This window comes from Lynx canadensis, chromosome D1, assembly GCF_007474595.2.
Source record: "Lynx canadensis isolate LIC74 chromosome D1, mLynCan4.pri.v2, whole genome shotgun sequence".
NCBI classification, from domain to species: Eukaryota; Metazoa; Chordata; class Mammalia; order Carnivora; family Felidae; genus Lynx; species Lynx canadensis.
The window spans coordinates 21,243,408-21,258,984 of record NC_044312.2 but is presented as its reverse complement, the minus strand read 5'-3'; the positions used below and the strand labels follow the sequence as shown (position 1 = coordinate 21,258,984).

Below are 15,577 nucleotides of genomic sequence, written 5' to 3'. Positions count from 1 at the left end.
GTAAGTTTCTTCTCCATGGGCAAAACTTGCTGCTACTCCAGATTTGAGGCTTTTACTCTGTGACATTGCGCAGTAACTTCTTGTAGACTGGTCCCTTAGTTTTGGATTAGAAACAGTCGAGTTGCTTTCCACCACACCAAGTCTAATCTGCATTAGAGGCCAGCTCCAGGTTGCAGCTTCAAATTTTACTGGTGAAGAGAGGGCTTATGTGAATGAAAATGAGAAGAAAGAAGGATAATTGTGTCCTCATGTAAACTTCTTTTCCATAAGGGAGAAGGTATTTCCCATAGTTATGTTTGCATTTAGCAACATTGCTCTTCACTCTATAGGCTAAGATTTGACATTCTTTGTTACTTAGCTTGCAAAGACTAATAAGGGGAAGCCTGAGTCACGCAGTATCATGATAATGGCAGTGGAGTCTTGGGTCCAGGTTGGGCTAGTCTCAGACCTTCTCCATGCATATACTGCATTTGGGAAAGGAGAAATGGTGGGAAAAGCTGAGTTTTTCTCTTTGTAACTTTTTCTTCTGTGCTCACAGATCCCTTTAGAGAAGATGGCTCCTGGAAATGGTTCTTTTGTGACTGAATTCATTCTGGTGGGGCTAACAGACCTACCAGATCTCCAGCTCCCTCTGTTCTGCCTGTTTCTAGTCATGTATGTGGTCACTGTGTTAGGAAATTCGGGCTTGATAACTCTACTTGGACTGAATTCACACCTACACACCCCAATGTACTTTTTCCTTTTCAATTTGTCCTTCATAGACCTCTGCTATTCTTCTGTGTTTACACCCAAAATGCTGACTAACTTTGTATCAAAGAAAAATATTATCTCCTACAGGGGGTGCATGACCCAGCTTTACTTTTTCTGTTTTTTTGCTATTTCTGAATGCTATGTGTTGACATCAATGGCCTATGATCGCTATGTGGCCATCTGTAACCCACTTTTGTATAATGTTGTCCTGTCCCCTAAAGTGTGTTCCAGCCTTATGCTTGGTTCATATTTGATGGCATTTTCGGGTGCTGTGGCTCACACAGGATGCATGCTGAGACTGACCTTCTGTGATGCAAACACCATCAACCATTATTTGTGTGACATCCTCCCCCTTCTCCAGCTCTCCTGCACAAGCACCTACGTGAATGAGCTGGTGGTTTTCATCGTGGTGGGCATCAACATCATTGTGCCCAGTGTCACCATCTTTGTCTCTTACGGTTGCATCCTTTCCAGCATCCTCCACATCAGCTCCACTGAGGGCAGGTCCAAAGCGTTCAGCACCTGCAGTTCCCACATAATTGCTGTTTCCTTGTTCTTTGGATCATGTGCATTTATGTATCTTAAACCATCTTCTGCTGGGTCTATGGATGAGGGGAAAATCTCTTCTGTCTTTTATACCAATGTGGTTCCCATGATGAACCCTTTAATCTATAGTTTAAGAAATAAAGATGTTAAACTTGCCCTAAGGAAAGTCCTGAGTAGGAGATAGTTATAATTAGAAACTGTAGCTCTCAGTGCAGTTAGTTACACAACGGGGAGATTTTTATGTTTAATGAAAACGTTTTTTGCAGTAGCCTTCTTAGTCTATTTTTTTTCTTAACATGTTAAAGGAAATTTGAGTCTTCTCTCTATAATTTACTTCCGGTCTTTATCACTAGGTCTTTTTTTTTCTTCATCATTTGCACGATGTCTTTACTTTTTTCCTGTTTAGCAACAATATTAAATAAGAAATGTATTATCTGACTTCTTAAAGTTTTTCATTTTGAACTCCTTTTTTCCACTTGAAAAAGATGAATGGTCTCCAGATTATTGAATTGGAGAACAATAGACTGACACTGTACCATTGGGATTGTTCTTATCTGCCACATGCTATTAGAAGCATAAATCACCTACTGTGTATATACTCTTGTTTCTTTCCTCTGATTGGCAAGAATATGTCTTTTTCAAATGGGAGAAATCGAAGGTTCAAGAAAGACTATTATATTTAATCTATTTTGCATCTGTAAACATTTTACAGCAGTTTCTTTTGGCAGAGTTTGTTTTCTTTTTTCTTTTCTTTTCTTTTCTTTTTTTACTTTTATCCAGTCAAAGTAGCACATACTGATCAACAAAAGATATTTACTCTATGAATGGGGAAGTGAAGTTCAGAATAGTTAATGATTCATCAAAAGTCACACAGCTTAACAAAGACAAGATGTAGAGTATCCTCATAGTCTTCTGATTTCAAGTCTAGAACTCTTTGTAGTATGCTTTGCTTCTACCTTATTATTTTCACTTCGGTGAACAAGGACTATGAGAAAAGATTTCTAGTTTGAAGGTTGATTCTGCTTTGTTCCATGCTGGGTATTACATGGATTTCTCTCATGCTGGGTATTACAGTTTTTGTTCTTTGTTTAGGTAAACAGCTTCTTGCTTCTTCTTGTTGAGAAAGAGAGGGCCCTTTGGGGAGATGATTGGCTCAAATAAGGATGTTACTTATGGACAAATTTAACCACTCTATTTGGTTACATAAAAAACCTGGCATCAAGTACTACAGAATAAGGTAGTTTGTACACAATACAGTATAGAATAATTTTTTTTAAAGTGAATTGGGAATATTTGTAAGGTTTTATATTTCAGAAAAGAGGGCATGGAAGAGAAAAAAGCACAGAAATATCTCATTAGGCCAGGATTCAACAAGACACTTGACCAGTAAATAAGCGATCCCTCTGTGGCTATGGTCATGAGTGTTAGAAACCGCATTCTGAAATTATATCATTTCTGCACAGTACTGTGAATGTATTCCAGTGTCCATATCTAAAATGGAATTATAATACACAGTGACTAGATCAGTTGTCATTTTTCATAATGAAGACAGGAAAGCTGTAGTCACATTTGGCAGTAGGTAGACAGAGGGCAGTAGCTTCAAGAGATAAAGAGTAATTGGAACTCAAGTTAGGAGAAAGGAATTTACAAAGTAAAATGATGGATAATTAAAGCCCTTGCTGTGACTCTCCTTTGCTTCCTGGAAAGCCCTAGAAATATTATTGAGTTCACATGATTTGTCTGGAAAGGATAATAGCACAAGTCATTTGATATTTAAAAATGTGAACTCACAGGGTTGGAGGACCTGGGAATGATTAAATCACTTCTGGGTTTTTTGGCTTCCATATGCTACTCCTATATATATTTTAAGGTACAGAACTTCAAATTTCAGCTGAGAGAGCAATGACAACTTGAAGGAAACATTTGGTGAATAAGCCAAATGTGGTAATGTCTTTACTGGAAAGAATGTGGATTTTTTTAAGGTAAGAAAATGTCATTTTATTTTTTATTTTATTTTTAAAATTTATTTATTATTATTTTTTTACTTTATTTTATTTTATTTTTTTAAGTGTAATTTATTGTCGAACTGGTTTTCATGCAACACCCAGTGCTCATCCCAACAGGTGCCCTCCTCAATGCCCATCACCCACTTTCCTCTCTCCCCCATCCCCCCATCAACCCTCATTTTGTTCTCAGTATTTAAGAGTCTCTTATGGTTTGCTTCCCTCCCTCTCTGTAACTTTTTTCCCCTTCCCCTCCCCCATGGTCTTCTGTTAAGTTTCTCAGGATCCACATATGAGTGAAAACATGTCTTTCTCTGCCTGACTTATTTCACTTAGCATAACACTCTCCAGTTCTATCAACATTGCTACAAATGGCCAGATTTCATTCTTTCCCATTGCCAAGTAGTATTCCATTGTATATATAAACCACATCTTCTTTATCCATGAAAATGTCATTTTAAAGATCCTTCATATGATTTATCAAGGTGCAATATATTTTCTAAGATGCTTCTAACAATTTTCATTATTTACCATTTTCCCATCTCCACTCAATATTTAAGTATTTTGAAATTTAGCTTAGGTGGTTTGTTGGCTTCTTGTGTGGCAATGTGCTCTACATGGCAAGCAAAAATGGCACTATACCAGAATGATAAAGGTAGATTTTCATAATGCAACATAGTAGAGTTACATTCTACATGTGGATAGTTTCCAAAATTGGTCTCATATGGTCAATAGCATTACTCCTGAAGTTTGATTAGGCTAAAAGCATAAGAGACTCCTAAAAACTGAGAACAAACTCAGGGCTGATGGGGGGGTGGGAGGGAGGGGAGGGTGGGTGATGGGCATTGAAGAGGGCATCTTTTGGGATGAGCACTGGGTGTTGTATGGAAACCAATTTGACAATAAATTTAATATATTTTAAAAAAATGAAAATGAAATTTGATTAGGCTAGCAAATATCCACACTGGGGACAGACATGATGTTTTTCTCTAAGAGTGGCACAGTTGGTTTTTCTCTCTGGCATTAGGACATTTCACTGTATGTTCAGCCCAGCCCTAGATGAAGTAGTTGGTTTATATAAAGGGCTTTGTTGCACCTTTAAATATTAAAATCTCACTCAGTCTGAGGCATAGACTCCCATCTTTCTCAGTGAGTAGGATAGCTGGTGGAATCACCTATGCTGTTTAAAGTGTCTCTCTGATGTAAGGTTGAATAGACCCACTTAAAAAATGAAGATATATGCAGGTTTTACATTTGCTCTTAGGAAGAGTGTGCTGTTGCTGTGTTCCCTGCGTGTTATATCTGTCAGTCTCTGTGTTCCTCAGGGAAGAAGTTTGAGGCAAATGGGAAAGAGGATCCAGTTTCCATTTCACGGATGATGAGACTACCACTCAGAGATGTTGATGGCTTATTCCAAGTCACAATTAACACATGGTAGAAATAAGACCACGTATTTGGTGTTTTGATTCTGAATCTTGGGTGTTTTTATTATTATTATACAGAATGTACCATATTTTTTAAAATCAGGGAAACTTGAACAATGGTTTTAGTGAATAACGTGCCTCTAACAAAAACTAAAGGCAAAACACTTAAATAAGAAAAATGATCAGAAAGTATCATTCACATTTCATATTTGACAGTTCTATTGCCTAATTTAGAGAATGTGAGTTTATTCTTATTTAATACAGGTCTACACAATAAATAGAAGCACAGGAAGCACATATAGCCTATAATAGTCATTGTTATTAGGTGTTTACCAAGTCCCAGGCTTAGCAGTAAGTTCACACATTCATTATCTTATTCAATCTTCACATCAGTGGTATGTGGTAGGCACTGCTATGAGTGGCCCAGTGTGGCAGAGATTGCCAGCTGTTCATCTCTTCTTTCAGAACATACAGTTCTCGATATGGATACAGTTTCCTTCTTGCAGTGAGAAGTGGCATGTACTGAGTTCTAGCCATGATGAAAACCATTCTAGAGACAAACTGTACCTTTTGCATATTCTCCTGACCTTCTGTGGGCTGGGTGCAAATGATGGTGAGGCCCTATTCGATGATAAAGCTGTAAAGAAAAGCCAGAGAATGATTGGCACAAAAGCAAGATGGAAAATGAAAGAAGAGACAGAGCTACTATCCAGTAGGGAGAATAGAAGGCTCTATTGTGCTGGCAATATTCTATTCTTACATCTGCTTGGTGGCTGTAAGCTCTTCATTTTATAATCATTAGTGAAGTATAATTTTCTGAATCCCTAAGAGTAGAGTGAGGGTTCTGTTCCTTGGCTTGTATCCCATTGGTGTTTGGTTTATAGAAATTTTTATGTATTTAAGCCAAATTTTACAATTAAGATTACATAACTTTGATTAAAGCCCCTCTTAAACCAAACATTACAATAATCCATAAACAGAAAATGAGAATAAACTCTTGGGATGCCTTCTGAATACACAATGGCTACCACTGAAAAGAACCACCATATGTGGTATAGCACTTATAGAACAATGCAGACTGCTTCAGGACAGAGACCGTTCCCCTTATAAGCCCAATGAGGAATTTCAGTGTTTGTGGAAATATGAAAGTCAATGTACAATCCCATTTTATGGGTTTTGTAGTATGGTATGTGTCATTATACTGAGGTTAGTGGTGTGGTAAAGATAGTATAGCTCTCATTCCATATTATATAACTTCACTTTCTGAATCCTGTCTGCTTTCTTCATAAAGTCTTTCCTTAAAGAATTTCTTTAGGTATACCCATAATGAAAACCACTTGAAAATATAGAAATATGGCAGCATTTACACATAGAGAAAAGACTGCCTCAGTCATTGGAAGTATTATAAAACATAGTGGTTGAATCAGAATTGGATATCACAATTGTAATTTAAGTTCAGAGGTGATTCAACAGTAAGTAACTTTGTGTTGAGTATCAGCATGTTAGATGAGTGCATTTTATAATCTCACCTGCCTAGATAAGCGCTGTTCTAGAGATCAAGGTAGACCTGAGTGTGAATGTGGAAGTAAAGTGGAGAGTGAATAAGTCATTGACCCTTGGTCTTTGTATGTTATGCTCTAAGTGGGATTTATCTTTCTAAAAGTAAGTTGCTATTTGGACTCACCATGAATTCATTATTAATTGTTTGATTTATAAAAGTGACAGTGACATGTGATGATGAAAAGATGGTTAAAATGAACAGTTTGGCAGTTACTGCTAGGAATGATAAAGGTAAAAGAGACATGAAAAACTAGCACTGAAGGGACAATTATGTAAAATAAGGGCCAAAAACAAGTGCTCACTCCCCACTGATATTGAGATTACGAAATGTGAACAGATTAACATTACTTTGACAGAAATCTGTCTTGAGTGTATGAATTAAATTTCCAAAATTAGGAAAAGTCTATTCAAACTGTGATTCAATGGTGTTTTTTTCATTTGCTCTTTCATTTAGTTAGGCAAGAATCTTCTAATACCCAGTCACACAAAAAAAGGCACTTAATTAGTCCCTAAATTTTGAAAATCCTTCCTACTCTTCAAAGAAAGCTTAAGTCGTAGGTATTTGTATCAATGAATTGTGAATATTGTTTATTGAAACTGAAGTTGGGAATTGTAGCTCATAAAAACTAAATAGAATTCTAAATATTAGGTAAGTAATTACAGATTAAATTGTAGAGTGAAAAATTATCTTTCACATCTTGGAAGATTGGTATTGTAGCTGATGGACCTTTGACCTTTGACCCATACCTTTTCCCCTGCCCCAAATCACTACCTGTTTTTCCCTATCATATTACCCACTGGTCTTTCCTTTTCAGAGCATTTTCTGATTCCCTAAGACTAGGTGAAGGTACCCTTCTTTGGCTTGTATCCCATTGGTGTTTGGTTCTACTGTAACATGTATTGCATTGTATTATAAATGCTTTTAACATTCACTTGTCAATCTCAATAAAGTGGATTTTTTTCCCCTTAAAACAAGTGGGTCTTTGCATACAGCACAGATTCCAAAAGTGTGGGTAAGACAAAACCGTGTTTTAATGCTCAGTTAACAACTGTGTTCCAGGCACAAGGAAGAAAATGCAGTTAAGTAGGACTTTACACTTTTTCACACCTCTGATACATTCTCAGTGAGAATGGTGGGGTGGAGGTGAACAAGCAATCTGAGGATCTCAAGAAACTAATCTGGTCTGTTCAATCAGGAAACCGACGGCTACCGGCCAGACTCATCAGATACCAATCTTGTTACATTAGATACCCTGGAAACAGATGTCCATTTTGATTCTTATTGGCTAGCTAGATGTAGTCCTGACATTTGCAGACAGTTGCCAGACATGTGCTGACATGGCCATGCACAAGTCATATACACACATACATGTACATGCATATATATAAAAAGCTGCTTGACATACTTACATTTCCAAAATAGCACTGATGACTATACTCAGACCAATCTATAATAATCTTAATATTTTAGCTAGATTTATCTTTCAGTCAAGTGAGCTTCAGTGACTGGATATTTGATTGAAGAGTCCCGGGTTTCAGTGAAGAATATCCCAGGCATCTCTTCCCAGAAAATATCTCCATCCCTTACTAAAGTATAAGATCTCTAGAGGTAACACTTACTTTGTGAATTGTTAATTCTTCAGTTCTAGTACCTCATAGGTGCTCATCTAGTTTATTTGAATAATTAGTGGCAGAACAATAGGTATGGTATGTCTCATGCTTGTAGTCAGTTGCAAGATAGTGGTATTTGATGCCAGTTAACTAGAGATTTAATAAGGTGGCTTCCTGATTTAGTATTTCATATTAATATTTTTTCTTTGCACATAGAGTTAATTGGAAGCTTTAAGTAAGTACTGAGATTCATGCTCCTTAATCAGAATATATGACTTTATTCAAACAGATAAGCATTAGTAAACTTTTAGCAGCTATGCAATGATAAAATTGAAAATATGACTTTAGTATTTAGTTTTACTTAGACACCACTTAATTTAACCATGTTCAGTTTTATTAATAAACTGGGTTTCCATATCTAGGCCATTGCTTCATTTCACCCTTTTCCCCTGCTTAACTTTGACTTAGAGCTGCTGTCAAAATTTTAAGTGAGAACTCTAAGGCTAGGACTGTATCTAAATTCAGAATTCTTTTTTTAAAATTAATGCCCTGGGGGCACTTGGGTGACTCAGTTAAGCTGAGTCATCAAAAGGTGACTTTTGATCTCAGCTCAGGTCATGATCTCACAGTTCGTGACATGAGCCCCACGTCGGGCTCTGCACTGATAGCACAGAGCCTGCATGGGATTCTCTCTCTTTGTCTCTCTGCCCCTCCCCTCCTAAAAATAAGTGAATACACATTTAAAACATTTTTTGAATAAAATTAATTTCCTGAGCTACAGTAGGTTACAAATAGTTCATCAAAATGAATGGGAAATTGAACAGGGAATTAAAAGAAAATAAATATTGGAGAGACAGCTCCCCTGAGTGGGAAATGAAGAGGCAGATGTGTTATGGTCCTTCATGAACTCTGCCAGTTTTATGGCCATAAATTTTCTCTCATTTTAAAATAAAAATGTTATTTATTTAAATAGTAGCTCTTAAGCAGCCTCTTCAAATAGAGTATTTTAGAGTCAGTCAAAATAAACTTGCATTTTAAGAGACTTACTCAGAGTAGCCATATCCCAGCTACCCAGAATGTAAGAAGAGGCAATCCAAAGGGAGGAAACATCCTATGCCAAGAAATGTGTCAAGTATGGAAAATACAAAAGTAAATTGGACATGGATCCTAATTCATTGAGAAGGTGATGTTTAAAGTGAATATTTGGAAAAATATCTTTTTTAGGGAGGATTACCAGCCAATGCAAAACTCCTAAGGTGATACTTCTGGCATGTCTGAGGACACAGAAAAGGTTACTGTGCTGAATAAAAGGAGTAAGAGAGAGAGTTGAAGGAGAGGAGGGCCAACATGTAACATGGGGCAAGATCCTGACGGAAGTTGTTGGTAATTGTGAAACTTGGGCTTTTACTAAGTGAAATGGAGTACAGGAAATTAAAACATTATACATAATATATGCATACACATATCATATAGACATAACTACCTCCTCATCTGTCACAACTATAACACTAGCACTTTGATTTGAGAAACATTTTTCTCATACTAGCATTAATACAAAGCCCTCCTAATTAAATGCCTGCTTTCCTAAAAGCAACCAGGGTCATTTTTTTCTGGCAAAAGATACCTTAAGTGAATCAGTGGACCCAGTGTTCCTCCTCTCCTTTATCATGAGTTATGTTCTAAGCTATTTAGAGAGTTTATGATCTAACAAATATCAGAGACAAAACAAAGATTTCTTATTAGTGGGTCATCCGTAGGACAGTCAACATCCAAATAGCTTGAATTCCAGATTACTGAACCTCTCTTTAAATAGTGCATGTATTGTGACATTGTAGGACTTTCTAGGGCACATTGCTGAGTCCTATTTTCCAGAAGTGTAGTTGTTCATTGCCTTTACACATAGGATTTCCATTCTTTTGATCTGTTTTTAATATATCATAACTTCTACTTGAAGCTTTATTATTTATGATCAGACTCTTCAGACGGGAGCCAGGGTTGGTACAAGGATGTGCCTGAAGGGAGCCCAGTGTCTATTTATTAATAAGTAGTTGTGGAGTTTCTTAGCAAGATTTTAAACCTCAATTTATATAATTAATAGTTTTCTGTTTACCGCATATCCTTTTCGAAAATTCTGCGTAATGAAATTTCCCTTTTCTTACCTAGTTTAGCTAGTCTGTTTCAAATTTTATACAATATAGTGGAAAAATCTATAAACAAGAGATAGGAAGCTAAGAAGATGCTTCAAAGAAACCTAAAATTTAAATTTCAACAGGTATAACTTAATTTTGATCCATCAGATATTTAGTGACTAGTGATCTGTTCCATTTCTTTTAGGAGATGCTGTGGCAAAAAAACAAAAACAAAAACAAGAACAAAAAAAACCAAAAACAAACAAAAAAATGAGACACACACACACGCACACACACACACACACACACACACACACACACACACAAAACCAATCGAAAAAACCATAATTGTGTTAGCCCAAGTTATTGTTTTCTGTTTGGAGACTCTTTATTTTACACATTTGAAACATTCAGGGTGTCTGATGCTTTTTTTACCAATAAGAGGACCCTCTCATGGAGTTAAACTCTTCCTCCCCTCCCCTACCATATACATATAAGTAATGTATGTATAAATGTATACTTATATATGTATATTTTCCACACAAGCAAATACATATATGTTTATAACATGGGTTGAACACCCCAAGGCAACAGGGTTGATTTAAAGCTTAAAACAGTAAATTCACTTAAAAAAATAAGTATTTTCTGAATTTAAATTGAAAAACATAATTCCTATTACAAATATCTTTCACAAGCTTTTTGTTTGTGGCAGATTACATTGATGCTTTCTCCAATCAATAGTCATCCCTCCTCCAAGTACTCTTAATGCCAGAAACTTCCTTTTTTGATAGAGGCTGAAAATGGAAGATTCTAATTTTTGTCAGTTTTCCTTGCAGCTAGGTTGGCCATGTGCCATAGCTACATGACTGAAGAGATGCAAAGAAAATAATCTCTTGAGACCTGGAGATGATTTACCTCATTCTATAGAGAGATATGGGAAAAGCTCTTTTGCCTTGTTGCTCGCTTTCTTCTTTGGATATATCAGTGTTTAGATGTGATTCTTGGAGCTGTAACAACCTTTTTGTGACCATGAGGTGACAAGCCTGAGAGTGAAAGTCAACAAACTGAGGACAGTGAAATAGAAGAGACTGAGTTCTTGATGAGAGTGATTTGTGGCTGAAACAAACCTAGGTTAATCTAGTCATAAGCTTATTGCTAGGTGAGAGAAACAAGCTCCTGTTTAAAATGAGTTATTAATTGAGCATTCTGTAACTTGAAGCTAGAAACTTTCTAACTAGTAACATAAGTTGAAGGTTACATTCCCAGGGTATTAAATAAAAAATGTGTTACTTAAATAAATGAACGTCTTTGCGAAACTCTTGTGCCTTTTGGGGGAACATTGAAGAGAGAAACTGTCATTTATCATGATGAGAAGGTGAGGTTGTGCAGATTTAAAGTTAACTTTTAACTATTATTTTTGGTTCATCTGAATTGTGATATTTGTTCACTATACCCTAATGGTATTTGAAATATAAACATTCTCCAATATTTTTTCTTATATTTGTGAAAAGGTAAAAGTTTGTACAGCACTTAATGTGTGCAGAATACTTAAATCAATCAAAATAGTTCTTTCAAATCTTCCTATAAAATATAACTCTGACTCAATTTCTTCTTTAATTTTATCCAAGATTGAATCATAATTTTGAGACTTTTCCTTTTATTACAAAATTTCAGTTGCCCAATGGGTAATGGAAAACCACTGAAAGTTCTTTTTTTTAATTTTTATTGATTTAAAAAAAATGTTTTTAATGTTTATTTATTTTTGAGAGAGACAGAGACATAATGCGAATGGTTTAGTGGCAGAGAGAGAGGGAGACACAGAATCTGAAGCAGGCTCCCTGCTCTAAGCTGTCAGCACAGAGCCTGATGCGGGGCTTGAACTCACAAGCTGTGAGATCATGACCTGAGCCGAAGTCAGACGCTCAACCGACTGAGCCACTCAGGTGCCCCAAAACCACTGAAAGTTCTTAAACTAAGGAGAGACAGAGCTTTGCTTTCAGTTTATTCTAGCAGCAGTGTGCATGGCTATATAAGAAGAATTACATGGGAAAAGGCTAGAATAATAAGAGTTGCTACAGGTCAACAGTACAGTTCAGTTAAAATCTAAGAGTTTGTGTGGTGGCTGAGGGACAAGGGTGGAGGTCATTGTGAGTGTATACACTATTGCTTAGCATGTGATAAATGTGGAATGTTTCCTGAAGGTTCACAGCCAAAGAACCACATGATTTTCAGAAATACTTATTGAATTTCTTCCATGTATTCTGTACTGATCTTAACCCTAGGAGCAAACAAGAGAACTTATGGTTTATAGGAGAACATGAGAGTTAAGTAAAAAAAAAAAAAAAAAGTCTGATGAATATTATGATGTATTCATGAGAACATAAATAATGACAACTGACATTTTTGATTATTATTATATTCCAAACACTGTTATAACCATATTAATAAAGAAAGAGAGAGAGTTTTTGACTATTATTATATTCCAGGCACTGTTATAATCATGTTAATAAAGACAGACAGAGAGAGAGAGAGAGGCAAACCAAGAAACAGACTCATAACTATAGAGAACAAATTGATGGTCACCAGAGGGAAGGTGGGTGGGAGGATTTTTTTTTTTATTTAAGTAATCTCTACACCCCACATGGGGCTCAAAATCATGACCCCAAGATCAAGAGTAGCTTGCTCCTCCACTCCTTCGACAGAGTCAACCAGGAGCCCCTTTTTGGGAGGGGATGGGTTAAATAGGTGATGGGGATTAAGGCATGCACTTGTCCTGAAGAGCACCACGTGTTGTATGGAAATGTTACATCACTATATTGTGCACCTGGAACTAATATTGCCCTGGATGTTAACTGGAATTCAAATAAAAACTTTAAAAACATAAAATAAAAATTTCATTATCACCATAACACATAACACCTCTTTCGAGGTGCTGTTTTTATCATTCTTATTTTACAATGAACAGAAATTAAGTAACTTGCCCCAGGTATTATTGTTAGTAAGAGTGGAAGTAGGAAGATAGCATTCATACACATACCCTCTAACTCCATAGCTCCTACTCTTTTCTATGTTGCAAAGAAATTGATAACCCCAGTTACTTAAATATTGCCTAGAATGGTAGTAAGCAGGATAGTCAAGTAGAAATTTCCAGTGGGCGATTAAAGTATAAACTTCAGAAGGAATATGTGTTACCACAAATTATTTTAGAGATATTGCAGAAGAGAAGACAACTGAGTTATTGCAATATGAAAAATTTGAGATCAAGAAATAAGGAAGCCTAGAGGCAGAACCCTTGCAGAAAAAGTTTCCATTTAGGATATGGGGACAAAGGTGAAATGAAACAACACAGTAGATTTCCCTTCAGAGATGAAGGTATGGGGGAGATGGGACTTTACTTTGGATCTAGGGATGTACAATCCCTGGAGTGAAGTGCAAATGAGTGAAATATTGAGTCCCTAAGGAACTAAAGACATATCATGGCCCAGGGTACACAATCTCCTTATTCCTTTACACATAAAATCTATTCTCTGAGGAAAAGACTGAGCAAGGTTCTACCCTGTTTATAACCAAGCGCACTATATCCTTAAACTCATTTTAACTCTATGTCCAATCAAGCAGCAAATGTGAGGATAATAATAAAGGCTTTATTTTTCTCTGCTTCTTAAGAGGACTCAAAGTCATAGTCAGAAATTAGGATCAGAAAGATTTTAAGGGTATATATGAATTTAAGTCTGGGCTGAATCCTCTTAGAACCAGAGCCTCAGAGCCTGAAATTGCCTTTCTAACGACCACGGGGGTAAATATAAAGGATAAGGGAACACTGAAGTTTTCTGACCTAAGGAATGTGAGTATCAGAATCCCATTTGTAATAACCCATTCCTTGCTTTGAGATGGAAGTTCAGAGACCTGAGATATATCACTGTCTTTCCCACTTTGTGCAGTATTGATATTCAGGTGAAGCTGGCAGGAGAATGTGTTCGAGGGAGATAAGACAATGTTCAGAGATCAGGGGATGTAGGGGATACAGTATCTCAGTAAGCTCCCTCTCTATAGATGGGACTCTCATTCTTCTGGATTTATGGCTTTTTCTCTGTGACATGGGGTAGTAACTCAACCTCCCCTACCTAGATGCTCATCCCTTATTTAGATTAGAAACTGTTCTTAATTCTCACTCCATCAAGTACAGTCTGCATTTGAGGCCAATCTGTTTTGAGTTCCTAAGGATTCTGTTTCTAATCTTACTGGTGAGGAGAGGGTCAAGTGAATGAAGAAATGGTGAGATCAGAGAAGGGCGATTCTGTCCTACTCTCAACTTCTCCTTTCACCCTTGGTTTTTCCAGCAGTCATGTTTCTAGAGGTCAAGTTCACTGTACTTGCCTCTCTAAGCTAAGTTTGTGATGTCCTTTGCTATATTTGGCTTATATAAGCTTTCATAAAGGGAGACTCAGTATCCCTCAGTATCATGATAGTGGTAAAGATAGATTGTATGGGTCCAGGTTGGGCTAGTCTCAGACTTTCCCATTGTACACACTCTCTTTAGTACAAGATCTTGTATGGAGAGCTGAGTTGTTTCCTAATGTAACCCTATTTTTCTGTGCTCACAGATCCCCTTAGGGAAAGAAGAATGGCTCCTGGAAACAGTTCTTTTGTGGCTGCATTCATTCTGGTGGGGCTAACAGACCTACCAGATCTCCAGCTCCCCCTGTTCTGTCTGTTTCTAGTCATGTATATGGTCACTGTGTTGGGAAATTTGGGCTTGATAACTCTAATTGGGCTGAATTCACACCTACATACTCCAATGTACTTTTTTCTCTTCAATTTGTCCTTCATAGATTTCTGTTATTCTTCTGTGTTTACACCCAAAATGCTGACTAACTTTGTATCAAAGAAAAATATTATCTCCTACAGGGGGTGCATGACCCAGCTTTACTTTTTCTGTTTTTTTGCTATTTCTGAATGCTATGTGTTGACATCAATGGCCTATGATCGCTTTGTGGCCATCTGTAACCCACTTTTGTATAATGTTGTCATGTCCCCTAAAGTGTGTTCCAGCCTTATGCTTGGTTCATATTTGATGGCATTTTCGGGTGCTGTGGCTCACACAGGAAGCATGCTGAGACTGACCTTCTGTGATGCAAACACCATCAACCATTATTTGTGTGACATCCTCCCCCTTCTCCAGCTCTCCTGCACAAGCACCTACGTGAATGAGCTGGTGGTTTTCATCGTGGTGGGCATCAACATCATTGTGCCCAGTGTCACCATCTTTGTGTCTTATGGTTGCATCCTTTCCAGCATCCTCCACATCAGCTCCACTGAGGGCAGGTCCAAAGCGTTCAGCACCTGCAGTTCCCACATAATTTCTGTTTCCTTGTTCTTTGGATCATGTGCATTTATGTATCTTAAACCATCTTCTGCTGGGTCTATGGATGAGGGAAAAATATCATCTATCTTTTATACCAATACAGTTCCCATGATGAACCCTTTAGTTTACAGCTTGAGAAACAAAGATGTTAAACTTGCTTTGAGAAAAACTCTAAGTAGAAGGTTTTGA

The 15,577-nt window shown here is 37.0% G+C and overlaps 2 protein-coding genes across 2 annotated transcripts; both read left to right on the top strand.

Moving 5' to 3' along the window:
- Positions 1–544: 544 nt before the first annotated feature.
- On the top strand, positions 545–1,480 carry LOC115525381 (olfactory receptor 8B3-like). Its single transcript, XM_030332554.1, has one exon. It carries the CDS (start codon positions 554–556, stop codon positions 1,478–1,480), a length of 927 nt encoding a protein of 308 aa, XP_030188414.1. The 5' UTR covers positions 545–553.
- Positions 1,481–14,638: 13,158 nt separating this feature from the next.
- Positions 14,639–15,577, top strand: LOC115525372 (olfactory receptor 8B3-like). Its single transcript, XM_030332538.1, has one exon. It carries the CDS (start codon positions 14,648–14,650, stop codon positions 15,575–15,577), a length of 930 nt encoding a protein of 309 aa, XP_030188398.1. The 5' UTR covers positions 14,639–14,647.

Coding starts and splice junctions, on each gene's coding strand:
- LOC115525381 (XM_030332554.1), top strand. CDS start 554: ATGGCTCCTGGAAATGGTTCTTTTGTGACTGAATTCATTCTGGTGGGG.
- LOC115525372 (XM_030332538.1), top strand. CDS start 14,648: ATGGCTCCTGGAAACAGTTCTTTTGTGGCTGCATTCATTCTGGTGGGG.